This window comes from Barbus barbus (genome assembly GCF_936440315.1).
Source record: "Barbus barbus genome assembly, chromosome: 6".
Classification (NCBI taxonomy): domain Eukaryota; kingdom Metazoa; phylum Chordata; class Actinopteri; order Cypriniformes; family Cyprinidae; genus Barbus; species Barbus barbus.
The window spans coordinates 38,604,260-38,622,968 of NC_136734.1; the positions used below are offsets into that span (position 1 = coordinate 38,604,260).

General features: G+C 37.2%; 1 protein-coding gene across 12 annotated transcripts in view; it reads right to left on the reverse strand.

The window, feature by feature from the left end:
- LOC306871174 (fibrosin-1-like protein) overlaps positions 1–16,785 on the reverse strand; it is a 285,982-nt gene extending 269,197 nt beyond the window's left edge. For all 12 annotated transcript variants that reach the window (XM_079418936.1, XM_079418935.1, XM_079418940.1 and 9 more), the window contains exon 1: positions 15,670–16,785. In XM_079418936.1, coding sequence (XP_079275062.1) covers positions 15,670–15,942 — 273 coding nt within the window. In that variant the 5' untranslated portion in view covers positions 15,943–16,785. The remainder of the gene's footprint in view (positions 1–15,669) is intronic.
- Between the last annotated feature and the right edge of the window lie 1,924 nt (positions 16,786–18,709).

Genomic DNA, 18,709 nt, shown 5'->3' on the forward strand with positions numbered 1-18,709 from the left:
ATCAAAAAGGCTGCTCCACACAAACTCATCTTGTTATCTGCTTTGACGACAAGATGCTTTTAATTAGTGATCAACCAATATAGATTTTTTATAACCGATACCGATACCAATTATTTGCATGTTTATGTGCCCGATAACCGATATGCAGAACCGATATTTATTTACTGTTATAAAGTAAATTAATGACTGCGTGAAGTAAGTCCATACTTCACTTTGCATGCTTCCTCCTTTCAGTCATCTTAAAAAATGTTTTGAGAATTAGCAGTCTTTCATGCAGGGCTCTAGACTCATTCTTCCCACTGATCTCACTTTTGCAACTAACTTTCTCAGTTGGTCGCACGAGCACAAAATTTGGTTGCAATTTGTTTTTGCTACAACATTTGATTAATCAATGCATGCATGCTGATGAACTTTTATCATTGTTTATAGTTATATGGTAACGAAAGTCTTCAACATTCAACTCGTTCTTTTTTATCAGTATTATTTGTGATTTAAATTTTGTGAACAGGAATTCCTTTTTTTCGTGTTCTTTCACTTTCAAATTTGCGATCTTGGTGTCACATTTTACAAGAAAAGATCATTGTCTGTTTTGCTTATATCTATACACCTTTAACTTTTTAAGACTAAAACAAAAGATGGATTCATTGTTATTCTTAATTAAAAAGCACAACAACAATAAAACAGTAGGTTGACAATGACAAACTAGCTTACATAACATTTATCAACAAAAAGGAATAAGATGAGGCATGGCACAGGACACATCACATGCTGTCTTATATACAGAGTATATTACAGAATGTTTAGCAAACTCTGAGGAAGCAAATAATTATTTTTTAAATTAAGGAACGCCTCCATAGCATAACGTGAGGTAAACAGCAAAGATAACAAGCTTCTCAAAACGAAAGCAAAAAGAAAAGTAAAACTAAACTGGCTGTAGCATGTTTTTTCTACAAGAACACCAGCATGTTCACCTTCTCTGGTTTAAGAAGCGGTCTTTTACTTTAGTTTGAAAACAAAATCCTCCGTTGCGCTCCGTTCGCGACGCGCACCTTCATGCTCGTGCTGACGCGCCGAGTATAAACATTTATGTAATACATCTAATTTGTGCATTAATGACTGTAATATTAAATAGTTTACTAACTACAGCAAATCGAGTACCTGCACACCGTTGTTGTGGTCTCCCCTCAGATGCGCTGCAATTGCGATCCTGCGCGCAATTCTCAAAACACCCACAAGATGGCGGGGTTTATCGGTGAATCTGATATTACAAAACCGATATCCAATTATGGAAAAATGCTTAAATATCGGGAAAATATCGGTAAATCGATATCGGTCGATCTCTACTTTTAATGCACATTAGGTAATGCAACATGCATCACCCGTGGGTACGTTTAGAAATCAGCTTTCATCAACAAAAGAGAAGCTTTAAGGGTTCCCCATGGTTTCCCACCAAAATAAAAGCTGATGATTTAATGTTTGAAAATGAAGACAGCCATAAAAATTACTATTGTAAGTTTAGAGTTATACTGTAAAATAATGATGATTAATAATAATAATAATAAATAATACAAATAATGATGATGCTACTACTACTTTTTATTTTAGTTAAATAGTCACTTTAAAATAGTAACAATAGTAATATGCATTTTATTTATCAATACTACTACTACTACTACTACTACTACTACTACTACTACTACTACTACTAATAATAATAATAATAATATAAAATAAATAAAAACGGATGATAACATTTAAGTACTATTTTTATTTTAGTTAAATAGCAATAATTTAAAAATAGTATAAATTTTTATTCAACAATTTACCAATACTACTACTACTACTACTAATAATAATAATAATAATAATAATAATAATAATAATAATAATAATAATAATAATAATAATAATAATAATAGATCATATTTACATTATTATTATTATTATTATTATAGTAATACTGATATACAAATCAAAAACTTTGGGCAAATTGTGCAGCCCTACAAACAAGCATAGCAAAGCAGTCGAAACCCACCTAGATCGACCAATGGTTTGAATTTGGGGTGGGATCTGATTGGCTGACCAATGGCAGACGGTGGGAGTTATCTGGGGGGGGGGCTGTTTGATAACAGTCATTATTTTTGCAATCATGTTTGGTGATACCATTAATAAAGAAATGTCATACTTTATTAGAGCTAAACAGCATATTAAATATTTACAACTTATTCACAATTGTTGATGATAAAATGAAGTAACATCATGAACATCAGAAAGAGTTTGAGATGCTAAAATGGCCGTTCTCTAAATACATCACTCCGTCAAATAGTTCACTAAAAATGACCGCTTTAACTCCCAAGGGCCACCAAACAACATTCACTTGGTTGCTCTGCACTCAAAACACAAGTTATAGATCGAGTTATAAATTAGGCTTGACAGTTCTTACTTACACAGAGCTATCATGTCTGTAAACCATAGAAGAGAATTCAATATATTATGATGACTAAAGCAGTCAGAGGAAGAATTGCTAGATTCACTAATGCTCCAAAAATGCATCTCTAGGGAAAGCACAAGAAAATGAGAGGATGCAACACACCATAAGGATGTGGAAAGCACATCCATGGATCATTTTTGTAATGCCAAGGAGGTAAGAAAATGACAATTTTAATTATTGGGTGAACTGTTCCTTTAACTGTCTCTGCTGCCTTCTCAGTACCACACAGCACTTTGCCTTTTGAAATAAATCTGTGTCAAGTTTGGCATCTTGTCAGGTTTTCAGTTGCAGACAGTATGCTCGGGTTTGTTTGTTTGTGTGCGAGTGTATCTGTGCAAGTATGTGGGTAGCAGAGAGCACTACTGTTTTTAGCAGCCTGCTAACAAACTGATTATGTTTAACGATGTTTTAAGAGCCATCACATTCATAAACACACATACTTGAGGTGCTTAGAGAGAGAGACAGATGGAGACAGACAGACAGCAACAGGAAGAGAAAATGCAGCAGGTGACAGAGCGGAAAACTCTCCTGCCATTGCTCTTGGATTACTACAGAACTGTTTGAGATTTCCATACGCAAGTATAAAATTGTTCCAAAAGTTTTGAGATCATACCGGTTCTAGTCAAGTCCTTCACATTTTATTTCAAGAGCAAGAAGTTTAATTTAAAGGAACAGAAAAATCATGGACACTACAGTTACAGGTGACGGTAAGATTTTGAAAGAAGTCTCATGCTCACCAGACAGCATTTATTTGATACAGTAAAAACAGTAATATTTGTAAAATATTACAATTTGAAGTTATCTATTTTAATTTATCTGAAAATGTAATTTATTACTGTTATTCAGCTGAATTTACTCCAGTCTTCATTGTAACGATTCTTCAGAAATCATTCTAAAATCCTGATTTGCTGCTCAAGAAATATTTTGAATTATCATCATCATCTTCATAAATGTTGAAAACAGTTGTGCTGCATAATATTTTGTGGAAACTGATACATTTAAGATTTTTTTTTTTTTAAAGAAAATAATTTCTTTGCCACCTCATATGAATTAAAACTAATTGCCATGACTTCTAGTTTAGTGTAAACCACCAATTTTACATTTTTTGTCTGCTGAAGAAAGAATCCTTTGGGTTTGAAACACTGCATTTCATACTATGAGATTATAAAATGATTAAAGTCCAAGCATTTATCAATCTTGTCATGCTTACTGCAAATATATTTAAGCGTCAGATTCCCAAATGAAAGCTCACTCTCTAACACTTTGGTCTCAGGAAACTTGAAACTTGATGTGAAATTCAGTCCAGGACTCTCAGCAGAAAGAAGCGTCCAGAGAATTCAACAGCGAAGTGATTAGACGTGTAAATTTTAAGAATGCCCGCAATGCGGTCAGCAGCACCCCAGATCACAAGCTAAAGAACCACGTTTCTGCCGGTGGCACACTACAACCAACAGCCTAGAAAATTTCTAGGAAGATTTCAAAGGACCAAACGCCACGAAGGCATTTTATAGCTGCATGTGAAGTGTGTATGTGTACCACACCCATGTGTCAGCAGGGTTTGGAGAGATTGTTGCGGGGCTGGTGCCAACCTCCCCACCTCCATAGAATGCCAACCGACAAATAAAATAGGTGTTGTGTAATACAACATACAGCTAGGGGTGAGAATCACAGCAATTCTGCAGCCTAGACATGCTTTGAGCTTTTCCAAAAGCTTCAGGTCAGGAAATCACACAATTAGCGATTACTTTGACCAAAGCGGTGTTATATCTTTCTCTCTGGCTCTGTGAAGAGTTAAGGCAGTGGCGTTGAGACAGAAACACTATTGTGCTTTCTGCACTAAACAATGGCTCTTATTTAGCCTGTGGGGTCCAAATGTGTGTTAGCTCATTTACTCTATGTCTGCCAAAATTCCTGATATGGATCCTATTACAAAACCAATAAACAGCCAGACAGTGTGCCAGTTCTGGAAGAGCACGCTGAGGCGTACAGAATAAACCTGCCCAAGGCACACTGCCTGTCTCACAAGGGCTGCAGGAGCCCAGCGTTTCTGAAGGGAGAAGTGAATAGCTCTTAAGACCTAACCGAGATGGTCTTTCTACATCCTCTAGGAAAAAGAAACTGCCAAATCAAAAAGTATCAGCCAGTCACAATAGCAAAAGAATCCAACAGTAATTTAATCGTTCAACCTTCACTGCACTGAAAAGGTGTTAAAGTGGTCATGAACAATTTAATTAGGAAAAAAAGAAGTGAAAAGCGACATTTGAAAAAGGAGTTGCATAAACCTTTTTACAATAGAATTTTTTTACTCCAATGTTATTGCTATAACTGCATACATGGCTTTAAAAGTTTAAATTATCAAGCAAGAGTTCAGATAATAGGCTAGATGAGCTGACTTTGACTGCTGAAACTGCTTTTTTTAGCAAGTACAAATTATTCAGAATTGTTAGAACTTTTTTAGATTTTAACATTTTAAAAGAAATGTTTCCATTACATCTATTCATCAGTGAGTCCTGAAAAAAAAAGTATCACGTTTTCACAATATTACTGCTTTTACTGCATTTTTTTTGTTCAAATAAATGCAGCCCTGGCATGCATAAGACACGTAATGTTCAAAAACATTTACAGATCCCATACAGAACAGTAGTGATGTTCGAAAATTATTGAAAATGGCAAACTATTTTAAGACTAGCTACAGCAGCTTTAAAAAACAAAGGCTTATAGTAGCTTTAAATAAAGTAACAAATATAGGAGATTATACTTCTCTTGTTAGAAACTTTCACTTTCAGAAACACCATTCTGTAAAAAGCACTGAGATGAATGGGAATGCTAGGAGACAGCTCCAGGTATTACAGGCCTAATTGGGTTAAAGGGTCAGAGAGAGGACAGAAAGCGGTCATATAAAATTCAATTACAGTTTTTGATGCAGGAAACATTTGCATTAAAAGTGGACCTTGAGGAAAATTTCAATGATGATAAAGTGTTATATGACCCCGTTATGCAAAGCAGAATTCATGATGTTGCATTTATGAAGTGTGGCAAAGCCACATCCATCAATGCTGTCATCTGATGTCAAGTCACTAAGGTTAAAACATCTAACAGAAAAAGACAATTTTCCACTAACAACTGGAATACAGTTGACTTGAAACTGACGGCAGTCAAGCACTACTGTGTCCCTCCCTGCAGACTGGGTGTTTTTCTTTTATTTCCAGTGCAGTGTCACTCATGTGCTGTGGCAGCAGTGTGTGTGTGTCCGTCCATGCATGCATGTGTGTGTGTGTGTGTGTGTGTGTGTGTGTGTGTGGCAGTGTGCTATTTCCAGCCTCAATGCAGCCAGACTGTGTTGCTCAGTCGAAAAGCTACAATATCAACATAACAGCTGCTCCCCAACAAACACCATTTGACCATGAGAAAAACATGCTGCATAGCCTCTAATGGCATTTACATGAAAGAAAAAACAATGCTGTAGACAATCACACAGTATTTCCAAGACAACAATTCCAATTAGATATACTAGATACTACAAAGTCAAAAGCCATACTTTAGAACAGCAGTTCTCAAATGGTTTCATAGTTTATAAACCAAAAATATATTCCAAACAAAAATAAATCAAAATATCCTTAAAGGAAAATTTCAGCCAAATAGAAAATTTTCAATAAATGTTCTTGCCATCGGGCCATTCATTTGTAAACGTGTTAGTTTCTTTATCAGAATGGATTTGGGTAAATTTAGCATTCCATCATTTGCTCACCAATGGTTCCTGAATGGGTGCCGTCAGAATGAACAGATGATAAAAACAATCACAATATTCCACACAGCTAAACATACAGCTTTTCACTTCACAAGACATTAATTGATGGACTAGAATCGTATGGATTACTTGTGAATTACTGTGATGTTTTCATTAGCAGTCTCATTAGCACAAATCATGTTTATCCTTTTTGTAAGTGAACCCATATTTAATGTTGTGTGTCATTTTTCTCCAAGAACGAGGGAATATCAAATGCTTTTATTTTTTATTTTTCATTTGTCTGATTAGGCTAGTTTTAAAGTCCGCGTGAACCGGAAGTTTGCGACCGTTTTTACTTCCGTATTGTGATGTACTTCCGAGAGAAACAGAATATTGAATGAGGCAAATAGAGGGCATGGCTTGTTTTTTCTACTGCGAATTGATTGGATGTAGTATAGTAGGCGTTTCATTCGGAAATTAACTGACCGTTGGAGGGGCGTGGTTAAGGATGTCACGCCCATGCCGTCAAACTGATGTCATCAGAGAAGGCCCGTCCTTTTAGAGGGGAGGAGCATTTTCAGATTTTGATTAAAGATTACCAAGACAAGACATTAACTTTACTGTGCGATAGCAAAGTAAATAAAGTCCATTTTGATTTCATGCCGACTTTAAGTGAAAGACACATCCATGATGAAATGCAGTGCATTTTATTGGATGTGTGTCCTTAGATCCTAAAAATAAAATGTATAGAAAGCTCTTTATAAAAAAAATATGCCTATATATTTTGCTACACAAACTATCCATGATTATAAAAAAATTATAATTTCGTTATTTGGATTTGACATCATTCATTCTTCACAACCTATAACAGAGCCACTGTTCTGGAACAAGCAATGACTACATTTACTGTACATGTGCACCAATAATGCAATTATCTGCAATAATCCGAGTAAGGACTTCATCGCAGAAAGTGGTTTACATTACACGAGCAAACCTCTTCATTCCAGTTTACATGCAATTTTCATTATTCACCAAGTATGGTTATTTTTACCTCACTGTAAAAAAAAAAAAAAAAGTTGAGCCAAATTAAAATTTAAGGCAACCAGCTTTTTGCAGATTTTGAGTTCTCTCAACTTATTTTTGTATGAGATTCTCAACTTTTTGTTGTATAAACTTAAAACAACAAGTTGAGAAAACCCCAGAATCTGCTGAAGCTGGTTGCCTTAATTTTACATTGGCTCAAATTTATATATTTTTTTTTTACAGTGCATTATTTGCATACTCCACAGCACAAATGACAAACTCCCATATTAAGGCGTGTTACTGGCCACTGCTTATTGTGATTAAAACAGGCATACACCACATAGATTAATGTGTTTATGGTTACTACGATAATGAGCTTAATCACATTATTTTGATCGAAGCATTGCATTTATATTAGGTAAAGTTTAATCGTAATATTGCCAAAATCCCATTATAATTGCATTACGAGGGTGCATGTAAACGCACTCACTAACTCTGGCATAATAATCCTGTTCTAGAATGTTAATTTCACACCTGTAAGATTGTTGGCAAGTATATTTCCAAGACATCAGCCCCACATCCAGAACTTGCCTACAGACAATAACACCGTGTCTACGCTGGAAGCAACCATCATCCACTCATGCGGTGACAGCTTGAGGTTGTCTACTCTGGAAGTGTTGACACTGCACGTCAATGTTCACTAACCACAGATCATCTGTACGCTCCAAATCTGATTGGCTGACGAACATTCTAAGGTGTGCAATTATTTTCAGGGAAACGCACGGCGAACGTAGTTCCAGGCACCGCATCTCTCCCACTCTCTCTCCCTCACAGAAGCACAGTTTGCACACAGGTTAACATACACGCTAATGTCAATAGCACTACTCTGACAATTTTATCAGTAACGGTTTAACAACTTATACATGACTTCTCACAAGCAAGGTAACAACAATGGCGCTGTTCGTGAAGAAAATTAACTTTTAAGTTTCACTATAACTAGAGACATTGCTGCCGAACACTTTTGAGAGACGCACATACTCAGAGGTAATCCCTCCCTCTCTCCTCTCATAACTTAGTTATTAACTGCATTAGTCAGCTATCAACGGCTCAAGCCTTTAAAATGACGTTTTGGAATTAGCAAGGGAGGCGTTAGATGAGATGCGGAAGAAATAATCCTACTCACAATAGCAATTTAAGTAGAAAAACCAAACAAATGCCTTAAAATATATCATCTGATTTGACTTCGGTCCGTTGAATTATTAGAAACATAATGCACACCCGAGGTGTAATAATTGAAGGGTCCGTTGTCAATTATTCCTTACTTATATTATATGGTTTACTGTATTTTTGATCAAATAAATGCAGCCTTGGTTAAAAAAAAAAAAGAGGTTATTAAAAAAAACAAAAAAAACTTAAGCCGCAAACTTTTGAACAGTAGTGTTTATATATTTTTACATACATACACATACACTTACAGATACACACACGTGTATACAGTATGTCTATATATATATGTGTGTGAGAAAAATTGGCTGTGGCACTGCTATGGTTACACTTTTGTTCTAGAAATCCTACTTATTTCTAATTCTGTACAAGCATACCTACTGTATCTAATCAGAATCTAAATCTCCACTTAACCGTTTAAAGTCATGGAATCACGAGGGACGAGTACGGCGGAGAGTTCCAGAGAAAAGCTGCTCTAGCTCTCTGGCTGTTTTTGGCTCATGCTAGAGGAAATATGATTATGCAGAAGGGGAACGGTTTCATCAGCACCTGGAGCGGTGCGTGAGAGGGGAGGTTAGGGCCGAAAATAGGGGGGGGGATTTATGAAGTGAGCACATACTTTAGCCCTGGCAGGAAGTCATTAAGCTGTTAGCTAGAATACAGAGAGAAGCGCTGGCATCTGCGCCACTTCTGTGACTGTTCAAGCAGAGCAGCGGCTGTACTATACCTTTAAACACTACTGGATCTTTTTCATCATTTCGTCTGTCATTTAGCCAAACAATCAAGATGACACCTCTTGAACTGGCAGCCAGCAGTTGATGGTGAAAGGGCAGTGTGGTCGCTCAACTTCCGTTTATACGCTGCTGACGCTAGCTAATTCAGAATGATGAATTTATACGCAACATGTTATTCTAGACAGAAAAAGAAAGGACATCCCAGCTAACAGTGAACGTTCTCAGAAATGTGGCTAACATTCTGGCCAGGTTCTCTCAAAGCTAGGAACAGTTTTTCCTGTAACATTAATAGAATGTTCATTCAAAGTTAAAGAAGTTCTTATAGTGCTTGCACAAAAAAACAAAAAACACTATAGGGTACAACAGGGCTAAAGGCCCACCTTTAGAAAAATGTGCTATTCACTGTGCCTAAAATGTATAATTGCAGAAAAAATATATACGTTGTATTGAACATTAATGGAGCAACAGATTGCGTTTGAAAATAAATCAAGTTGATTATTGTTTCAAAATCTTATAAATGAGGTGGCAAGAGGGGCCTGTTACCCCACACACGGGGTAAAAGGCCCACCAGCATGGGGTAAAAAGGCACACGGTATTGATACAAATACTTCAGCTAAAATAATGTTTTTTAAAATAATGTCTAAGCTAATACATGTTCAAAACAATCACTTTAGCAAAGTTTGGACTATTTTCTGCTTATTTTGAAAAACAAAAGAATTTGTTCAATAAATATACTGTCATTAAAATGTTAATATAAAAAATATTTTAAAATACAGAAACAAAATCATTTTAATAAGATTCTGAAAGTATTGAAGGAGATCCAATAATAATTGAATATATATTTACAGTAGTAACAACAAATTATATTTTATTATATGATATGATTAATATGTTTTTGAATAAGATGGTTTCATTCTAAACATGGTGATTATCTCTAATATGGACAGACAAATGGAAAAGCCAGCCATCTATTAATTATGTTAAATTACTGTGTGCCTTTAGCCCCAACAGCAGGGGTGCTTTTACCCCAAATACCGTACTTTTACATATTCTTTCATCATTTCAAAGCTGTTGCTTTAATCATCTTAAACAGAACTGAAAATCATAAAGACGACCTTTGTCTCAAAATATATGCATTCATTTTAGCGATTCTCATTTGCTATCAAGTAAGCACAGAATCAACTTTGCGCTGCTGCTCTCGATCGCGTCAAGGATCAGGCAAATATACACGTGCATCTGGGCGCCTTTAGCCCCGTTGTACCCTACAGATTCGTGCACTTTTTATTTCACAACATTTATTAAATTAGTGACTGTTAACGCAACCCATTCACTCTTTATATAGTAACACAGACACTTTTTGGTAAACAGAAAAACAAAGTACCATTTGACATTTACAGGTCTGTTGAATGCATGAATCTGATTGGCTTATGAATGTTTTAATGCATGCAATTATTTACAGGGAAACACACAGCTAAAGCAGTTCCAGGCAAGTCTTGACCGCATTATATGTCGATATATCTTTGCCAAATGATTTCAGTTATTTCAAAAGGTCCTTACAGCCTGCAGAAGCAAAAGAGCCAAAACCCACAACGACACTGACCAAGCAAATATATATATTAAACATTGGGATAAAAACAATTATTTCCATGTTTTTGCAACAAAATTATGTTTTATTATGTATGGCAAGCTCATAGTCTACTTCTCCCACTCTCTCTCCCTTACAAATGCACATACACACAGTTCAGACACAAACATGTCAGCTCTGTTCTGGCAATTTTATCAGTAAAATAGCAACTTCAAAGCTACATGACATCTTTCACTAGCGTGATAATAACAGCGCTGTTGTTGAAGCAGATCAACTTACAATTTCGCTACTGGAGATGCTGCTGCCAAACTCTGTTGAGAGACGCACAGACTCCGGTAATTCACACACACTTAATATATCTCTCAAATACAAAATCTGAACAATGTCTTGAGGTGTGGTACCCATAGTACAAGTGGAACAATTGACTCTGGTTTGTTGAATTATTAGAAAATAACGCACACCCAAGATGTATCGTGCATTATTTTTTAATAATTGAATGGCCCGTCATCAATAACTCCTTACTTATATTGGTGTACAAAAGTGACTAAATAGTGCAAAATATTATAGTACCTGAACAAAAAACTATTAAATGAGCACAAATTTATACATTTTAAAAGGGATATTTTCAACTTTCAAAGACCATTCAGAAATAACATTTTCATCAACTTTATGGAAACATTAGCAAAACATTCCTAGAACATATTTTTGTAAACTGGGATCATCCCATGCAAATGGACTGCATACATAAAAAAATAAAAAACAGCACAATAAGTCAATCAATAAGTCATGAGATCCAACAGGACAGAGAAAAACATTTTGCAATGGGTCTGATGACCTTTCCTGCTAACGCTCAGCCAATCAAGATCTAGGTTAACTATGAAAAGGTTTATAGGCCTTTCGTTTCACACCAATCAGCAAAGGATAAATGTACTAAAGCATACTAGGGCAGGGTAATCGAGAGGGAAGAAGTGTGAGAGAGAGGAAGACAGGCCTCAGAGAACCTCTCCCATCTCCATATCTTATTTCAATGTGGGAATAGCACTCTCAGCAATTATTGTTAGTATCAGTCAGACCATAAAGGCTCTTCCCCGTGGAGCCGAGGCAGCTATCTCACGTTCAGAGCAGGAGCTTGTCGACAATTGTTACGCTAATTGCTTTCACAGCAAGCGTCATTTATAAAGAAAACATGCTCTAAGACACACACAGAGGCTCATCATATGAGACTACACACACACACACTCATTACAGCTGTGCCAACTAGAAGAAATAATGTGCGTGTGCGAGTAAGACCGAGACCAATTTATCAAAAATTGCCAATATAATCATGATGATTATGTCGGCAATATTGAATAAAGAAACAACGTTAACATGGTGATGGTCTTCATATGTTTTTATTTCATATGCCATTAACTTTAACATTTAACTCTTTCTGTGAATCGATTTAAAACAATTTAATTAATTTGCATGGAAAAATGTTCACTGCATGGCATTTTTTCATGTTAAAATGTTTTAGTAAAACTATATGTACTGTAAGTGCTCTTTACTATTTATTGTTAGAGGTCAACTGATATGAATTTGACAAATAAATACATTAAAAAAAAAAATAGTAATGCTTAATTGTAAACATATCAGCCTTGGCAATATATTGGTTGATCACTGTAGTTCTTTACTGTTATCTGGTGAATAAAAATAATTAAATACGCCATAAGATTATAGTTCCTCTTTCTGAAAAAAAGAAGAAATAAAATATTCCTTTTCATTTTAGAGTAAATATACAAATGGAAATTTGTAAAAAATAAATAAAATAATTTTTAGCCATCTCACCCAGCCCTGTGCGCCATCCATGTCGAGATATAAAATTGGCAACTTTATACAAAAATTGTACTTGATTTTGTACTTGTACAAGTGTAATCGGCTTGAAATACTATATATTTTGTGGTCACTTACATACACATGAAGAAGCCAATACAATAAAGCAGCTTAAAGACATTGCGTTGGTTAGATTAAGGCCTTGTTTGATATATTGATTGCTCGACAAACCTGTGAGTGTGCATATAATGATTTGAAACTTGTTTGAAGAAATGATTCCAGAAACGGACAGTAAACCACAACCACAACTCAGATAAAGTCAGAACAGGCTCCAACATGTCAGAAACAAGTTTACAGCAAACACTTCTATGGTGTCAGAGGGAACTACACAAGTCAAAAATCACTCATACGCTCATAAATCATATCGGAAAAACATATCCTCAGATTCAAGTGTTTAACAGTAATAGTTTTCACAGAATGAGAAACTTGGACTAGCGAAGGTCTGCCTGTTTAAAAAGAAAACACTTTTACTTAATGAGCCACTTATGACTCCTCTCAATTTCTTCCCCATTATTTTTATTGCAATTTTCAGAGGAGCACTAACACTAGTGTGTCGTTTCTGTCTTCCCTGAACAGCTTTCTCTGCCAGCGGGGGCTTCATGTGAAAACAAATTGCTAGAAAAAAGCAATGACCTTAGCTAATCGGTGGCTGTTTAGTGACCTTTAAAAAGGAGCCTCCTTAAAACAGTTCATTTTAGACAGAGGGTTTAAAATTATTTTTACACACAATCACACACTTGTTTTTGTGCACAAACTTTAAGTGAACCTCAAGGGACATATTAAAATGAAAAAATCCAGCCATGATGACTTTAAAGAACTAAAATCACCAAACTGGAGACGTCACATTCCAGTACAATGCTTTACTGAAGGCACTTCCCAAAAAATCCTGAGTTTCCACTATGATCTCATCAGCCTCGCCTTTGTTTTAACTATTTATCACTGAATAAGATGTTTCTTGGTGTGTAAGTGAAGTCATAAAGTCACAATGAGAAAAAAACAGAGATCAGATAATGCAGAAATGCAAATGAAACAATAACGTACAGGCGTAATTATGCAACTAAAATTCCAACTTGAAACATAAAACAACCACACACTCAGACAAGCCTCCTCGTTCTCATGAGGGGGAATAACTGCAGCATTCTTATCAATTAAGTTCTTCATTACACCGAAGGATTTAAAGAGCTGGGAGGCATTATGTAATTTTGCTAAAATGCATCTCAAAGCTTCTACCACACCACATCATATCCCACAGCTGACATTTAAATCACCCCGGAAAATTCATACAGGTAAGCAGATTCAGAAGCAAATCATTAAGTAGCAAACAAATGCATCTGATGGATTTCTTTTCCTTTGCCAGATGGAGAGCTCTGCTCACTTAACCGTTCATCAGACATGCAAAACACGAGGAAAAGTTCAAAGAAAGATGCATTTGTCTGCAGTGGCCTGAATTATGCTGCTCATGTGGGTGGATTCTCAAAAGATTCATGCCAACTAGAACATCTTCTAAATCCTTATATTAAGTGATGTGCTATGAACAACTTATATGAGGAGATCTAGTCTCTAGGGCTCAGATCTGCATGGTTTTTATCAAAAATTAATGCGTTTATGAAAATGTAAGCATGCCATTAGTAATCAGGCCAGGGAATGCCTACTTATCAGGGTCAAACGCCTGAAAACGTCTGCAAAGCAGATAAATTACCACTCAATTAGCAGTTTAATGTTTAAATGAACACAAACTGACTTTTTTGTATAACCGTAACACATAAATCATTCACTCTCGAGAGGTACTATGTCAACTGTTTTCACAGTCAATGTAAAAGCATATCTCTGTTTGTTTATGTGACTGAGCCCTTTTTTACAGTTCACCGGTCATGTTAGGCCAGTGTCATTCGTCATGAATACAGACTCGCACTCGCTAGCCAATAACCCACCACTTCAGCTAACTATACAACTCTCCATCAAGGCTGTTTGCACAACACCTATGTAAAGCCGTTGTTCACTTGCCCTTATTAGCTTCTCTATTGGTACATGTTTAAACACTTGATGAATCAATGATCCTGTCTGGAACACACACACATCAAATACACATTCACTCTATGAAGGGCTACAGTAGTTCACCTTGACTTATGGAAGGAATCTGGACATGATTTCTGTTTTTAATCTCCATATGGGTCAATGACATGACGAATTCTGAATAATAATAAAAAAAAAAAAAGTCAAAAATATCTAGACAGTGTAACTTATAGGTCTATTGGCCTAAATAGGTTAGCATAATCAGAATGATCTTTGCAGCTAGTTTACTTTGAAATATTATGAATCATTGAAGAACATTTTAAATAGCCAAATCAAAGTCAGTGACACCCAACAACTAGCAAGCCATTTTGGTCAAGAAAAAAAAAATTTGAGTTTTTCATAATTGTGTCAAGGTCATTAGGTTAAAGAAATTAGAAATCACAGATTTGACCTTTTTTAAAAAATATATACTCTCAAAATATACTCCCAAGTACATTTTAGTCTTTCCAAAAACTAGACATACTAGATTTTCACAAAATGTAGGCTGTGTTTTTATCATGTCGGACGGCAGTATTTGTCCTAGCCACAGCACAGGCATGATAGGTGCCATCTCAGAGTGGCATATCAACAGATGTGTGACATTTACAGCTGCTCTTCATGAGAAACCCCCAAAACCATAAAAACCACAACTTTCTGATGTGTCACGAATCATTCCAGCACAAGACAAACTCGAGTCGATATTGAATTTCTTGTTATTCAAACCTCAAACAGACCCTTCTTAATGATTGACTGTATTCCTCGAAGTGGGCAAAAGCCGTGACCTCTGTTACGTCACGACGGGAACTATCGGTGTGTTCTGACTTCAAAAACGCTAACCGGGAATGGAACTTCTGGAATGCGACATTGTGACAACAGCAAACACTTGTTTAGCACGTCATCACGATCACAAAAACTTGAACCGTAGACGGTCAGACGTGTTCAGAATACTGAAACCGGTTCTTACCTCGAGACGGTCCAAACTGATGAAACTGGCTATAGCAAATCCATCAATAATATCCTCCTCTTGAGAACTAGACTCCCGTCTCTTCCTCCGGGGGGGTCGCGGGGTTTTGCTCGAGGAAGTCGAGCGCGGCGGAGCGTTTTTACCGGGATTTCGCTCCCGGTCGGAACCAGACGAGGGGCTCCGATTTTGGGCTTCCCCGGCGCGCGCCTCCCGTTTCCGTCCTCTCTCGCGCTGCGAACGGGATCTGCGACTCTGCTTCACTTTCCCTTCCATTTTAAAATCGGTGCGATGTCCTCCCCCCGCCCCCCCCCGCAAAAAAACAAAAAAAAAATGACACTCGATCACGTCAAAACCGATCGATTCCACACAATCAATAAAACGCACCCATAGATACTGGAGCCTGTAAACAATTTACAGTATGACCTTGGATGTTAAGCTCCGTAACGTGGTAAACAAACAAATGTGATCCATGCAGGTTGAGGCGTGTGTGTGTGTGTGTATGTGTAATCCAAAACACGGCGTCACAGCATCGAAACGCCTCGCTTCATTTAAACAGGTGCAAAATGGCTGTTTAATTACGGTCGCGTGAATTCCAAGCGCACGGCAACTTTGTTGCAGCGGAATACAACAACATCAGTGCGTGCGTGTCTGCTGCAGACCGCTGCTGGCCCTGCTTTCATTCCCACCCGTTTCATGAACCGCTGTGCCAGAAACAACTAAATAAGCATCCGCGTGTTTGTCAAAGAATCTACAAATAGGAACTTATTGCATCGACAAGTTTCAATATGAAGAGACGCCACGAAACCATCCGAGACTACACGGTCCGCGTCAAGCTGAGAACGCTGTTATATCCCCCAAAGATCCTTCTTCAGCACACAATCCGCCAAAAACAAATCATATCCAACCAGGAAAAGAGTTCTTTATCCAGCAGAGAGTAAGTTGAACGCCTCCATTCCTGAACGCTGTCCGCGCGCTGCGGCTGACGGGAAAGACGTCGCGTGTTTACGCGTCGCTTCGCTAAGTGGCTTTAAAGAGACAGCGGATGATTCACATCTCCTCTTCTCTCTGTTCTCGCTCGTCAGAAATCGCACTGCCAAGTGTAAACGCTCGGAGTCTGGCAAACTGACGTACTTCCGCCACTTCTGCGATTGCCAGAGGAAGTGAGCTGGTTTATTATATTACTCCGAGGAACTTATTTTTTCGTGGCATGTCGTTTGCAGGGTGTTTCTCGTCTGTAGCGAGCTGTCAGCGGACAAATGCGCATCAGTGCAGGCTGCTTCAAATCCCACACAGCAGACTAAACTACAGTAACACACTCAGAACTAGTGCATCATCTGCCTCAAATCCAGCTCTCACTCATTCCAGTGACCTTTAACCTAGTTGCATCGAAGGGAAATTTATGATAAATAAAAACTGTCATTTGAGGCTCAGAGTATTACACAGCATTTCTGCCTTGCTCTATATATCCATCCATCCATCCATCTGTACATGTATATCTATATACATATCTATCTGTCCATAGTCCATCCATTGTACTTTGTCTTCCATCCTATCTATCAATCTATCTATCCATAATTCTTTCTACATGCCTATCTATCCATCTGTTCTTCCATCCATCCATCGCTCTATACACCATTCTATCTACCTATTTATCTATCTGTCCATCGTCCATCCATTGGTCCATTGTACTTTGTCTTCTATCTATCTATCTATCTATCTATCTATCTATCTATCTATCTATCTATCTATCTATCTATCTATCTATCTATCTATCTATCTATCTATCTATCTATCATCTTCAATATTACTAACATGATGACTCAAGTTCAGTGTCACGTTTGCTTTAGTGTTTGCACAACTGAGGCGTTTTGGTGCAATCATGTCATTAAACTATTTTAAAACCGGTAAGTTCTGATTAACTGTAAGTCTGTACACAACTCATTCATCACATTGGCATGCCCAGTTTAGATTTGTGTACACAGAGCTCAGGGGAGGAAACTCATGAGACACTTCAAGCCACACTCACCACCCACAGACCCTAGGGAAGGCATTACTAGAACAGCAGGAGATAACAGTGGTCTTTGGACTCACTAAAGTAGCCCACAATCACATATCACTGAATTATTCAGGGGAATCTGTTATTTTCAGCTCAAGTGTTGTATTTGAAAGAAAGTGCAAATGCAATACTTATACAGGGGCAAACTGCGGGTGCTGGATGCAATAAAAAGCATTAAACTGATACAAACTACAATAAGGCTTCCTTCATGTATTGATTGCATTTAAATGACAGGTGGCTCATAACTAAGCCAGCTGGGTTAATATATCTATTTTTGAATCATGCATATCGTAGAAATGTAAATACAAGTAGAAAATGTATGCAAATAGCACAACTGTTGTCATAGAACACGACTACACTTACAGTAACAAAGCAGACACTTGTCAGTATTTCAAAGACATTAAGTGTCATCACCACTAGTGCCGACTGTTCATTCTCAAGACCTTCATTTAAGTGCACATGATGTCATTCAGCCCCAGAAATATAAACTGTAGCACAACAGGTCAAAGTGTGTTTTTTCACCTCTGCAGTCTGGGTCTTAGCTCATTTTTCCATATAATAATTCAGCGCTCTGTCTGCAGTTATAGGCTCTTAGGCACCGTGAGGTTGCCTTGAGGCAGCAAGAGAGCACCTGTCCTCTAGAGAACACACACACACATGAACACACAGTCTCAAGATCATCCAAGTCATCCAGACTTATAAATGATTTATTTTACACTCCACTCTTGCAATAATGTGCAGTGCTATCAGCACTACATCACCATGGGCTTGCCCTGTCTCAACACACTCAAAGCAATCCTTCTGAGATCTGAATGTATCCATCCATCCATCCATCCTTCTTTCTGTCTGTCTGATCCAGCCATCAAATCTTTCTCTCTGTCTATCATCTATCATCCATCCAATCTTTCTGTCTATCTGTCTATCATCCATCCATCCATCCATCCATCCACCCATCCATCTTTTTTCTTTCCATCCATCCAATCT